This window comes from Oxyura jamaicensis, chromosome 7, assembly GCF_011077185.1.
Source record: "Oxyura jamaicensis isolate SHBP4307 breed ruddy duck chromosome 7, BPBGC_Ojam_1.0, whole genome shotgun sequence".
Lineage (NCBI taxonomy): Eukaryota > Metazoa > Chordata > Aves > Anseriformes > Anatidae > Oxyura > Oxyura jamaicensis.
This window is the reverse complement of record NC_048899.1, coordinates 37969818-37983727: the sequence shown is the minus strand read 5'-3', so window position 1 is coordinate 37983727 and position 13910 is coordinate 37969818. Positions and strand designations below refer to the sequence as shown.

Here is a 13910-nt window from a genome sequence, read left to right as displayed (position 1 = left end):
TCCGAGTCCTCGAAGCCGTGCAGGTACAAGTTGTCGTACATGGGGCCGGGGGGGCGGTCGGGAGGCGGCGCCGCGCGGCTGGGGGCGTCCGCAGCGCCCTGAGGGCAGCCCGGCCCCGCAGCGCCCGCTCCGAGCCGCACCGCTCCGCGCCCCCGGCGCCCGCGGGGCCCCATGTACGACAACTTGTACCTGCACGGCTTCGAGGACTCGGAGGCGGTGGGTGCCGTGGCGGCGGGTTGGGGTCGGGGGCTGCGGCGTTGCGTAACGGCCGGGCCCGGAGCCCCGCGGGGGAGCGGGGCCGGCTCTGTGGTACCGGCTCTGTGGTACCGGCTCTGTGGTACCGGCTCTGTGGTCCCGGTGCCGCCGGCAGGGCACGGAGCCCGGCGGCCTGCGCTCCCCCGCCGCGGGGAGGGCTGCGGGACGGCTGCTTTCCGTACCGCGCCCGGGTTTTGGGGGGCTCCGGGGGTCCGGGGCCGTGCTGGCGGCACCCCGGGGTGCCTGTGAGGGGTCCCAAGGGACGTGCTGATCCCCTTCTGCTGCTGGTGAACAGCCGTTTTGTGCCAGGAGGAGGCCGGGGAGGTTGCACAGCTGGCCCTGACAGGCTCTGTGGCACCGGAGGGAGCTCGGGGTGCCTGCTCAGAGGGGCTGGAGCAAGGATCCGGGGGCTGCGTTCCTCAGGGCGCTCCTGACTGCTTGGTGACAGCTCCTGTAGCCCTGTCAGTACTCCAGGATGCTCAGCTTGTGGGACTGGGGGGCTGGGTGAGCACCTCATCTCCCATTTAAAAAACAAAAAGGCAGACCGAACCCTAAAAACAGCACACGTCTCCTACAGAGCCTAAGCCCCAGAGGCTCAGACACAAAGCAGATGAAATTCCCCGAGCGCTTGTTTGCTTCGTGCTGCCACGCCACTTGCTCAAAACGCCGTACCTTATTATTGTTTGGGATTCTGACTCATGAGCCGAGAACGCCCGCTGAGACAATATTCTGGCAAACAGGTAGCCTGATGGGGCACGGGGGTACTCCTTTCCAGCCAGGGAGCGAGCAGATGGAATGGAATGAATACAGCAGAAAGCAAACCGAGGGTAGAGGACCGCTTCCCTGCGGTTAAGAGAAAATAGCTGCGAGGATTGAGGAGGACTCGGTGCTCTTCTGGGCGTTAGGGGTTGGGAGGCACGGCCCAGATGTGGTGTGCCGGGGGAAGCCGGGGCAAGACAAGTGCGCACGCTGCACTCGCGCTCCCTGAAGCACAGGGAGGTGTGATCGAGTACTTGTGCTACTTGAAATACTCCCAGCACAAAATAAACCGTATCGAGATGACTCACTCTGGTGCAGCTCACATCTTCCTCGAGCAGGCATTTGCCCTTACAAAACACGTACAGCAGCTTCCTATAGGGGTGGCCTAATGTAAGAAGCCAGCAGAGAACGAGCTCATGTTCCTAGCAAGAAGTGCAAGCTGACAACCTGACGCTGCCTTTTTCACCCCAGCTGTACTATTTGGCATGTGGTACGTGTTCACACTGCATTTCCTCTGAAGGAAGTCCCGCGGCATGTCCAGCTGTGGCAGCCTGCTGGACTAGCAGTGCTTGCTCAGATCTATTTTGACCTCGGACCTGGAAGGCAGCCCTGCAGGAACGAGTGTGGAGAGGGGCAGGAGCTGCAGCCGTGCTGTAGCTCTTGGGTGTTGCTGTAGATGCTCCAAACCAAGAATTGCTCACCTTCTGTTCCTGAGGCTTGTCTGGTAGCACGGAGAGGTGAGCTGCTGCGCGGGCTTATCGCAGTGAACCTGTTCCTTCGTTTCCCTTGGAAGAAAAGGGGAAAAATGAGCGTGTGGCACCTAAACGGGGTAAACATGCTCACTTGGGAAAGCTGCACAGTGTTTAAAGATAGGAAGCTGGGGTTTTGCACTGAATTTATCCCTAGGTTCTTCTGGGAGAGGATATACAGGGTAACTGCTTAGAGAGCACGCTGGAATTGTGCAGGCGAAGTTTTCCTGTGAAATCAGGAAGAAAGATGGCATATTTCTGAGAGTGAATTGAGGCATAGATAATTTTCTTTAACCGAGGTAACTATTACAGTGTGTTTGTGTGTGTATACCACGTGCAAAAATACGTGTTTACATGTATAAAAGAAGGAATGGGTTGGGCGTGTGCACGGGTACTCCAATGTATTACCAGCTGTGATGATTAAGGCCAAGTAAATGATGCACTAGCTAGTGCGAGGCTTTTTGGGGGAGGAAAATTACACTGCTGAAGCTGAAACAAACTAGCAGTGGTTGTAGGCAGAAAGTTTATTGCCATGCTGAGGGATGGAGGTGCAGAGAGAGACGTAAACAACTGTCACGGACACACCTATCCTTGAAATGAACACAAAGTTCAGGTTTTTATAGCGAGAAACATCTTCCGAGTGAGTTCTTGCCTTGCTTGTTGCCCTGTCCTGTCTGATGTGGGGGATTTTGGGGGCTTGTGTGCCCGAGGTGGCTGTTGGGGCTGCTGGGACCTGCTGCCCTTTGGTGGGCCCACCCAGAAGTGCAGCTGCTGGGGAAGGACAGACCTCAGGTGCTGCAGCCCGGCCAGCAGGAGGAACTGCTGGGCAGGAGCGTGCAGGACAGAGCCTGACTTGAGAGAAGAGGGACGAGGTGAGAGCAGGGAGCCGGCACGGGGCAGCAGCTGGCACATGGAGGCAGGGCGCTGCGTGGTGTCCCAGCTCGGCAGCAGGCGCTGACAGCGTGCCTCCCTGCTCAGTCATGTCAGCGCTTCCATCCAGGCCACCTTCGTCCTCCATGCGCTGTCACTTGGGATGGCAAGGAGCGTAAGGCTTTGTCTTCTGCTGGCCCTTTTGTTCCCTGCCTTTACCGATTTGCTTTTTCTCCTGCTTGTAAGCCTCCCATGCACCTTGCGTAGTATTTTCTTGACTCCTCGTAGTCTTTTGGCCTGCGTCCAGCCCTGTTCTGGCTTCCCTCCACCTCCTCTTTATCCCTGCACCTGCAGCCTGCCTCCTGCTGCTGGTGCCGGAGGGGGCTCTCCATGCACCAGAGGAGCAGGACGCCTTGCTTGCTGCTGTGTGAGCGGGGGAGATGTGCTCCCTGCAGTCAGGGGTGCCTGCCGGTTCACCCTCCTTAGCACAGAGAATTAGGTAAACACTTGCAAGTGGGATCCGAGCCCAGATCCACGACAGCATTCTAGATACCCAAAGGCCTTTGGTGGTTACAGCGAGCAGCCACCTGTGGGGCTGGCCCTGGTGGTGATCTTCAGAGCTGTGCCGTGATGTGTGTGCGTTTCACCTGCGCTGTATGTCCCTTCATGTCATGCGCCACGTTAGAAAACTGTGCTTGGTGTCATTTTGGTGTGTTGGTGCACCAGTGGTACAAACTGCCTGCAGCTTTGGGAAGGAAAAGGTATCGGCACACCTCGATGGCATCACCTGCAAGCTACAGGAGCCAGGACGGAGGCTGCTGTGACACCGCGCGATAGCGCTGGGCTTTTGTCCCTCTGTACAGAAGTTCTGTGCGGCATCCTTGTGGAAACCATGCTCATCTGTGGGTTTGTCTCCAATCAGCAAATGCCATTTTTGGGATGGTGCTGCTGAGAGTCTCTGGGAGAGAGGTGGGTGGAAGAGCAGGGTGACACTTCGCTCACCACACTCACCGTCAGCGTCTGTGTTTCGAGGCCAGCACACTGCGCTCCTGTTCCCGAGTTCAGGGGTGCTGCTCGCACCAGGCAGTCACCTCTGGCAGCGTGCACCTGCTCTCCACTGGGACAAGGTTTCTGAGTGCTGCTTACACAGATGAACATGATTATAGAAGCCCAAGCCTGGCTAGGGAAGTTGGTGTTCCAGTACTGGCTGGGTTTCTGCGGGTGCCTCTGGTCTCTGAGGGAGGACACAGAGCCTTTTCTTGCCCCGTGTGTCTTTTCTGTTGTAGTAGGCTGAGTGTAAGAAGATGTGTATGTGGGAACAGTTTTCACCCTGTAACTTTGGTGGTTGTAGTACAAAACCCTTCCAAAGGTGCAGACACCGGTACGTGCAGCACGCTGGAAGCAGCGGCTGGCGTGCTCTGCTTTCTGGCCCTGCAGCGGAGAGGTGCAGCAGGACCACAGCCACAGAGAGTGTTTGCCATGGGCTGTGGTCAAAAGCACTTGCCTGAATTCTCCTATGAAATCCATTCTCCATGCCTGTGAAATGTGTCTCTGTACCCCAGAGCCAGTTACCATGTTGAGTTTTGTGACACCAGATCTGTTTCACAGAGCATCCTTGTACAACGCGCAGCTGAGAGCAGGCAGAAGGCTTCATAGGGCTGTCAGATGAACGGTGGGATTTCAGGGGGGTCACAAGGGTTCCGGTCACCAACAAGAGAAGAGAGGTGGAGACTGCTGAAGCCGCCCTGCCTTGTGAGGTCTGACCGTGTGGAGCAGCAGACAGGCGGTCTCATACGGCCCCTGGGAGCTGCAGGAGCAGCGTTTGCAGTGCTAGTCGTTGGCTGGTAACACTCGTTCCTCTTCGAGCATAGCCGTTCGGCTTCTCCGTCGGAACTAGTTAAGTTTTGTAATGGTTAACCCAAAAAAGCTGAGTAACGTTAGGACCTGGTCACTGCAGAGCTGTGTGCCAGACTGCTGCCAGTTCCCCACGTGGTGCTTCTTTATCTAGGTTTTTGGTTTCAACTACACGCCCAAGTCTGTCTTAGTGGGAGTTCGTCAGGTAGTTTTGTTAACGCGATTGTCCTCTGTCCGTGGAGCCTGCTGCATTCTCCTGGAGGTTTGGCTTTTACAGGGTCACAGCATTTGCATTTTTCTGACAGTCCCCAATGCGTTTCCATTAGTTCCTAATAGCTCGCCTCGACTAATGAATCATCCTCTGCCCCACGCTTCCCTTTTGTGTGAAGGGCTGCCTGACAGGGACTGGGAAGCCAGCTTGTTTTCTGTTTGGGGTTTGCTTGGGTGGTTTTGCTTGTTTTTTCCTGCTAAAATGTCCTAGCGCCACTACAGCAGTAGCTATTGTTACAGTGTCTGATGTTTGCGCTCACTTTTACAACGATTTTCTGCCTGACTCAGATCTCGTGTGCACTAAGTGCAGTGTTGTGATCTGATAGCGTGGCAGGCAAAGAAAACCTGCGGGAAGAAGAAGATTTTTTAGAAATCACTGCCTGCTGTTTCCATAGAAGTGTTGTTTTCAGCAACAATACGTTAAAATCGAACCCAAACCAAACCAAAAACCTGCAAGGCAGCTAACTGGAAGGACGTAAGGAGGAGTAGCTGGCGTTGTCTTCAACTTCAGCGGCGTGCAGGAGCCCACCTGGTGGGGACAGCGTGTTGAGCAGCAAGGTGCGTCCTTCCACGGCCTTACCCCAGCGCTGGGGCTCCTCTGGGCAGCTCTTGAGTGATCTTGGGTCCAACTGAAATGACGAGGGCTGATCCTGGACTGCAGATTGCTTCAGAAACGTCCTGGTTTTAAGAAAATGCCGCTGCTGGGAAGCGTAAGCAGCGCTTTCCGAGCTCAAGGGCGCCTGAGGGAGGAGTGGGGCCCTTGGTGCTGAAGGACCACGTCACAGAGATAGCAAGCAGCGAGGGGACGAGCTTAGCCTGGGATTTGGTGGTGTCACGGCCTGCTTCCTATCTCCCTGAGACACGGCCTGCCTGTGAGATCCGGAGCTGTTAGATGTTTGTTCCACCGAGGATGCATCTACAGAGACAGTAGGGCCTGGTTTTAAAAGCAGCGACTCGCGCGTAGGCAGATGGCTTTACCAGCAGGACAAGCCTGCCAGCCACTCGTGGTCATTCTGAACCCAGTAATTAATTTCAAAGTGCCACTTAGCTGCCTGAATGCTGAGTTTGCAAGCGCCGTGGAGATCTGCTCACAAACTTCCATCAGCTCCCAGTTTGTATTTTTCCACAGTGCTTCGTCGCCGATTTTCGTGCCAGCAGTGACCCGTTTCCAGCTTTGGAGTGCCTCGCTGCAGCGTCCCCTCCTTCCTGCCGGGCCTTCAGCACGTCCTGGCCTTCAGGTGTACCCGTGGCGAGGCATGCTTCTGGAACACAAAGAGGTCGATCTCTGGTGGGCATCTTGCCTCTGTTCAGACGTTATGTCGCGGACCTGTGTGTGTCAAATGAGTTTCGCTGCCTGCCAGTCACTCCTGATGAGATGCCCTCCGTGTACGGAGCTGTTCTGGTGCTTGGCTTCGAGGGAACTTCTGTTGTGTGCTTCGCAAACCAAGGAAAGGTTTGCCTGGAGCTGCCTTGCCCCATTAAGGCACCCCGGGTGACTTCCTGGGGACCTGCTTGGTGCCAGTCTCTGTTCCGGGCACTGGAATGGATTTCGCCTCTGGAAACAAGACACGGGAGAGCACCTCTTGAAAAATGAGAGGAGACTGGAGCAGCCAGGTGGGTTAGGCGGGCAAGTGTCCACGCACAGCACGGTTAGCACGTGGAGAGTAACCGCCAGGCCTTCTCTTCCCAGTTCCTGTACCTTTCTCTGCCTTCCCTTCCCCTCAGGGTCCCTTCCTTAACGTGGCGCAGTTCCTAACGTGCTCCGCATGAGCAGGGGATGGCTTTGTGATCACACAAGGTGATCACCTCATGATCCCCGTCGTGTGCCCACCTGCTTCTGCCTGCCCCACAGCGCTGGTTCTGAAGCTAGAGTTCCTCCGTGGGGAACCACCTGCGTGTCCAGCATCAGCCATGCTTTTCTGCCCGGCACGGAGAGCTGGAGGAAGCCAGGGGGGGCTGCCCTTGTGCTTTCACAGGACTTTATTCTGCACGTTCTGTTTCCACAGCTGGCCTTGTCAGAAAGGGGGTTAATCGCTGCTCAGGACTACTTGAGGAGGAGCAGCAGTGGACCGCAGGTTCTGCTTTGGTCTTCAGGGCTGGGAGGATTTTTGCAAAGGGGATGAGAAGGGCTGTTCTGTGTTTTCTCCTAAAACACATCGAGTAGTACAAATTACAGATCTGGAGCTATTTGGTTGTGCTTTTCCAGCAGCCTGGCAGTGATGTGATTTATTGCAGCAACATGGAAGAAATCATGGGGAAAAAATACTCCGTATCATCCTGCGCAGCGCCAAGTGCTGGAGCGCGTGTTTGAACGAGCTGCTAACACTTCAAATAAAGCTCCCCAAGCCTTTCTATTTTGAGACAATTCTGCTTAAACCAAATATGTTTTCCCTGCGAGTCCCTTCCTGTTTTTTTCCATGCCAGGCCATTTCCCCACAAATGGGCTCTGGAGCTGCTCGGCTTGCTCACACCTTCAGCTTCCTCCCGGGGGCTGTTTGCCCTTCGTACAGTGGTGTCACAATTAGGGGTTACTTACCACAAATGTCCGATTTTCTTTTAATGTGTGTCACCGTAGATGCTCTTGAGTCTGGTGTTTTGAGGCTGGAGGATTATTTTTTGAACAGCCGTGTCCATTGTGGCCATGAACGAGCCCTTGGCCCCTCTGCTGCCCCTGGGGAGAGCCGAAGGGCTCCGTGCCCTGCCACCCATGGAGGTGGGTACAACCTGAAGTGGTACTCAACAGCAGCCGTGCCCGGAGGCAGCACAGCTTCCCCTGCTAGGGCAGGAGTGGGATGTCCAACAAGCACACCGGGCAGCAGGGACCCATGGTCGCCTCGTGCCTGTACCACTGGTGCTGAGCCGCGGCTGATGGCAGGCCCTCGTTTTGGAGGAGCTCTTGTTCTTCAGGCAAAGTAACCTTGCGGGTACGTACTCGTGATACAGTGTGCTCGCTGAGCTGTCTGCTTAAAAAAAGAGGAAAAAGGGAGCAGTTTGCTTAAAAAAAGAGGAAAAAGAGAGCAGTTATTGCTCAACAGACTCGTTTTTAACGCTTCTGACAAGACACGAGAAGGAGCTTTATTGCCGTGTAGTGCTAATCCTCGTTAAAATGTGCTCAAGACTTCAGCCCTATGGTTTTCACACCATAAACCAGAAATATTGGAACGTAGCACTTTTTATCAGTCTCATTAGAAAATGAACAGTATACAGACTGATGCAAAACAAATAATCAGAAAAACCAATTTTCCTTAACTTCCCTGCGTTTTGCTGTGCTCACTTCAGTTCTCTGTTACTCGCTCCTTGCTGCCCTCAGGAGCAGAGTTGCAGGAAGTGTTCAGTACCTAGTGTTGGCCTCCCGAATGGATCCAGTTCAGGAGGGCATTAAGCAATCCTTGCCTTTATTCTGTTAGGCCTGCTGTATCCAAACGCGCAGCGAGTGGGAGGGGAAGAGCCGCAGACTGGAACGCCTCCTGTCAGACACAAACCGTATGGATGGCGGTGCGTTCACACGAGTCGTTTTGCTGAATTGAATTAAGAAGTTGACTTTGGCTCTGAAAGTTGGCATTGGATGTCACGTCTAGTCATGGTGCTGCCAACAGTTACGGCTGCGCTGAAGGTTTGTCATCTTTGACAATGTTTAAGAACATTTAACAATGTTTAGCTCTGCTACTCCCTTCTGAACATCTTACGTTGCTTGCTTCTTGGCTCTGAGTCCAGTTTGCACCTTTTGTAGTAAAACCTCCCTGTGTTTGCAGGTGTTGATCCGCCCCGCCTGGCTCGTTCCGTTGCTGTATCGGCTTGTGCTGGGCAGGCAGAGTGGAAAGGTTTGGGACGATGTAGAGGAAGCTCTCTCCCTGGCACTTTGGTCTGTCTCTGCCCAGACATTTTCTCGAGGTTTTTGGTTATTATTCGTGTTCTTTCCGAGCCTCTCATTTTGCACTATTGTTTTCTGAGAAGGAGGAGGAGAGCCTGGCGCCGCGTGTGCTCTCCGGATGAAACTGCATCAGCATGGAAGAAGTGTTCTGCTGACAGCTTCAGAGTTGCATCTGGTCCTGTGGATGTCATGTAAAGCTCCGTGCTTCATGGGAATACGTGTTTGGCCTCCCAGTAACCGGAGCATGGACGGCTGGAAGATGGGGGGAAAAAATAAGAGTTTGCATCCTACTGGAAAAAAAAACACCTGCAGGCTGAGGGCTTTGCTGGTACCATCGCTGAGGGCAGTCTGCACTAAGACCCCTACATCAAATAGCTCCTCGCGTGTACGGCCCCAGGCTCAAAATCCTTTAGTTGATCCCTAGCCCTTGGTTTGGGATGTTTCAAGCCAAAGCCATGTTGAGGCTTTGACTGTATCGGGCTGAGCGTGTCCTGGTGTTGCCCCAGTGTAGTTACAGTTGTGATACATTAGGGGTGGTTCCAACTGTCACTGTGATAGGCAGTGTGCTCGGTACGAAGATCCGTTTCCCAGATGCACGGTGCGACACAGAAACCTGGTAGGTTCTGCTGTCTGCAGGGGGAAGCTCTTCTGGTTGCCAGATCTGTTGCTTTCTCTGCGTGCAAGTGGTACCTGCTAGGTGGGGAATACATTCAGAGGAAGCCCAGGTACTTTGTGTCTTCCTTCATTAACAAAAATTGCATGTATAAATGATTGGTGAGATCTGTTTGGCATCAGAACTCAGTATTTTACAAAGCCAGTAATAAAGCTAGGCTCCCCTTCCTTTGGCTGCTCTGCTCTCCTACAGAAAGAGGAAGCTCAGGCTGTACCCTCAGAGTAACGACAGCAGTGAAGCAAATAAAGGAAAACACTGCAGAGTTGTTCTGCTGAAAGCCGATCCGTGGAGAGGTACGGCTGGGTCCTTACAGCCTGCTTCTCAGCCTGATCTGCTGAACCCAAACATTTCCAGACCTTCCTGGCCTCCACAGGAATTACATACACCCGTTAACTCTGGAATTCGGGACCAGAGCTGAGCTAAGGGATAAAAAAGAGAGCCTAGGTTTCAGTGCAGCTGGACTCATGCATTTCAGGGAAGCGCAGCCCCAAAGTCCCGATTCCTGCTCGTTTCTTCTGCTATTCAATAATTCCTGCCTTTGGTTGCATCCTCCCAACCCAACTGCAGTTGCTGCGTCGCTTCAGAAAATGCTGGTTCCCAGCAGCTGGCAGGAGGCTGACCGTCCTTCCCCGTCAAACCTCTTCAGGAAGAAAACCAGCAGCGGTTTCCTGAGCGGCTGCCTGCCTGCCTGGATCCGTGCTGCAGTCTCGGGGGATCCTACAGGCCGCTCTTTTATTTTTTCTTCCTTTTTATTTTCCTCTTCTCTCCTAGAGCGAGTCCCGCTCTGCCGTAGCTCCGGCTTGCCGCGGTGCTGCTGACACACAGCCTGGCTCCCCCGAGCGGCGCTGAGGCTGCCAGGAGGACGAGGCAGAGCCTGCTCCTTCTCCTTCCGTCTCTCTCGCTTCAGCGGCCGCTCCTCTTCCCTCTGCTCTGGCCGGAGGGATTTGGCCGAGCTGCTTGAGCAGCACCCTGCTGTTTGCTGCTTCAGGAGGAAGGGGAGCTGCTCTTCCCTAGGCTCAGCAGGGTTTTCTCCTTTATCTGGCACCTCTTGCTAATTCAGTAATCTCTTTGTGTCAGCAGCGTGCCTTGTGCAGCTCCTTTCCAGCGCGGAGAGCGCCGCGAGGGCTGCGGTGCGGCGATGCTGAAGGGACTGGGGTAGGGCCACAGGCTGCAGCTCGCGCAGTGCAGAAACAAACGCCACCAAGGAGCAGTTTGCGTCCTGGCTGTGTCTGTGCTGGCAGCCTGCTTCTTTTCTGCAGGCCCTGCCCGCGGCCCTGGGAAGGCACAGGGCGTGTAGGGGCTGACAGCAGCCCCAAATCCCAGCCCCGTTTCTGGGCAGGGGGTGGGGGAAACGTGCCTCCCGGGGGAGTCCGGCACTCTGCGCTTGTTGCTGTGCGCTGCTGTGGAGCTGGGTACCAGCCCTGCTGCAGGAGCCTCCCCTTGATGCCAGCAGCGTGGGACACCTGGCCTCGCAGGGAGCGGTGGAGCACGGAGGTCTCTCGGTGATGTCTCGAGCACCGCGTGCCACCAGCGCCGGGCCGAGTGCCTGTGGTGGGAGCAGTGCTGGCCCTGGCACGTCTCGCACAGGCTCCAGCGATGGCTTTTGGTCAAGTGCCTTCACTGAGCAGCAAAGAGAAAGTGTTTGAAAACCTGTTGTGTTTTTTTTTTTTTCCCTCCAGACTCCGTTACAAGTGTACCTAAACCTTTACCCTCCATCCTCCTTAACCCAGCTGTAGAGTATCGGAAGCAAGGCCGGAGGGCTGGCCGCCGTCCCCCTGCCCACTGCGGAGCTCCAGCAGTGTAGGAAGAGCTCTGGGGTGCTGCCAAAGGCTGGGTGCAGGTGTGACCAGCTGCATGCTTCAGTTTAAGGCTCCAGATGGAGTAAACGTTAATATTTGCGTTAACATTAAAGGAAGCTATCTCTGTATGTTCATCCCCAATCTCTCCTGCCCTTGGAGGTAAATACGACCACCCTCTGATGCAGAAGACACCTAACAGCCAGCACGGTCTTGTGAGTTCCCCACCAGTGAACCTTTCTTTGTAGACCTTTGACCAGGCTTGGACTTCACTCTAGCATCATGCTCCTTCCCTGCCTTTTTGGTTACATTTGAGCACAGATTTGTAGGGCGCTAGCAGAACCTCTGGCAGCAGTGGCACTTTTTGAACAGATTCTTCTGCAGAATATCCCAAAATAATGGCAAAAGCTTTAGGCCAAAATAAGGGGTTTAGATCTGTCAAGTTCTTGACAGATTTCCCTCCTGACAAGGCATTTTCCCCCTCTTTCAGCACAAAACGATATCCAGGTGCTTAAAGTTGTGCTGGTTGCTCCTGTAGAATCGTGTTACTGATTACAGGCGAGAACTTTGACAGAGAAGGGGCTTTTGGCACAGAGCGGGACCCCAGGCTCTGCCTCTTGCATTGCTTTTGCCAGATCCTGGAGGCTGTAGATGTGATAGTGACTTGCAGAGAAGCGTTGTTAGTAAGATACAATAAGAAGTATCAAATTCTTGTTTCTTCCAAGCCACTTCATTAACACAGGGAACTGTTTTGTTCCCTGTGTTTGATGCAGCAGTGATGGCAAGGCCCTGTGTGCCCGGGCTACCTGGCTGCTCCTGGCCGCTCACAGCCCCGAGGTGCTGCAGTGGGGCGTGCTGAATTTCCAGCCCCATCCTGTGAAGTGCCGGGCAGGCAGTGGGCAGCGAAGGGCAGGCGGTGATAACCCCGAGGTCCTGGCAAGTCCGTGGAGCCCGGGGTTGATGACAGCAATTGAGTCCCGTAAGGTGCCGCTCCAGTATTACCTCGGGAGGTGAGAGCAGGATGCCCTTTCACTTCTGTTTTGCTCTCAGCACGTTCAGCTTTCAGACCGCAAGCTTTTTGGGAAAGGAGTCGCTATTTACGGAGTGCGTAGTACTTAGAAAATTAGGGCTTTGTACGAAGAGGCTCCTAGCGGCGTGTGATAGCTGTGAATCCTGCAGGCGGCTGGCCTCAGAACGCGGTCCTTGCTGCAGGGAGATCACAGCAGCTGGGAGAAGGGTCCTGGGAAAAGAAAGAGTGGAAAACAGAAAAGGAAATTAAAAAAAGTAACATGCTCTGGTCATAAGCCTGATTTATTAGTGCTTAAAGCTGTTTCTACGCGTGCTCTTGCTAAATCAGTCTGGTGACGTCCTCAGGCAGCTCAGCCTGTTCTAAACCGCCCCTGTTTGGAAAGCAGGAAGGAATATTCGGGGCTATTTTGGTTGTTTGGAGCCTGATGGTGTGGGAAGTGGTGATACCACGCTAGAAGGAAATGGGGACGCTGTAATCAGAGAGCTCCTTAAAAAGATGCGTGGCCCTTAACTGAACGGGCGGGATCAGGGAAAGCACGCGGCGAAGGCAGGCGGGACCTTCCCGACAGTGGGGTCTCGGGGAAAATGTCACTTCTTGTCTCCCATTTGTCATATTTTAAATTTTCTGATGGTATTGAGCATTCCTGCTATGGGGAACTGAAGTCTCCTATGCCTGTTACACACCCTTGAGCGTGACGATGACAGCAACGTCGCTCCCGGTTTATAAACGATGCTTTATGGAAGCGCCTCTTGCGGCGCAGTGTGCCTGCTGTAGAAATGAGCTAGGTGCAGGGGTTTCCTTTAAAAACCTGGCAGCGTCTGGGGGCAATGTTTGTCTCTTCTGTTCCCGAGGCTGAGAAACATTTGTGACTTCGCAGCGTGGTGCTGGGGGCAGGCACAGGGCACCCTTCCAGCAGAGTTCAGCGGGGATAACAGGTGCGTTTTCACTGGCTGCTGTGTTCTTACCAGGTGTCAGAAAACCCACCAGGAGCAGCTTCCCCAGAGCCTTGCAAGCATCACCCGATGCTTTCAAGAGCCATGGTAATTAAAAACAAATAAAGCCCCATTTTTAAATGTTGCAGCTTTTGCTTGGTGCCTTTTATCACTGGAAAAAGACCTTTTTTTTCCCCTCTTGTGGGCCTCCTGAATAGCTTTCACAGCAAAGAGAGCCCAGCTGCAGGGATTAAAGCGATGTCCCGAGCAGAGGTGTTCAGCTCTGCATTCAGTCGTGCCTCTAACCACGAGCAGATCAGAGCATTCCCAGACAGCCACGAGCTCTTTCATGGCTTGAACAGCAAAAAAGGCATTTGAAAAGTTGGTGTACTGCTCGAACTTGGTGGTGCAGAGCGATTTTAGAGAAGAGCGATCCGAGCCTTCCGCCATCTCTCTGGCTTTAATCCTCATTGTTCAGTTTGCTTGGATTTAGGGTCTTTTAGGTCAAAAAACAATCAAATGGAAAGGGTTCCTTTGGAGGGCTGGAAAAAGACTACGGGGTAGTCACGTCTGTCATTTTGCGCGTCGGGGGATGCCGTAGGCAGATGTTTCAGTCCTGGCAGCCTCCCATCGCCAGAAGGTGATGCTGGCGAGGCCGCAGGGCACGCGGAGCTCCTCTCCTCGGGGCTCCGTGCCAGGCAGGGCCGCGGAGCTGAAGGCCCGCAGCACCGGGGCTCCTCCAGCGTCCCAGGACAGCCTCAGCCTGGGCGTCCCCGTGGTCCCCGTGGGTCCTGAAGCTGTGAACTCCTGCAGGTACCAGCAGGTGAATGCGTGCTGTCGTACACGTGAGG

At 54.4% G+C, this 13910-nt stretch overlaps 1 protein-coding gene across 5 annotated transcripts in view; it reads left to right on the top strand.

Moving 5' to 3' along the window:
- Positions 1–13910, top strand: part of CACNB4 (calcium voltage-gated channel auxiliary subunit beta 4) — a 78706-nt gene that overhangs the window by 26921 nt on the left and 37875 nt on the right. Inside the window, exon 1 of one of the 5 annotated variants that reach the window (XM_035331826.1) lies at positions 63–216. The exons of the other annotated variants lie outside the window; for them this stretch is intronic. Coding sequence (XP_035187717.1) covers positions 172–216 — 45 coding nt within the window. The 5' untranslated portion in view covers positions 63–171. Of the gene's footprint in view, positions 1–62; positions 217–13910 lie in introns of those variants that run through there. 5 annotated transcript variants of the gene reach the window in all.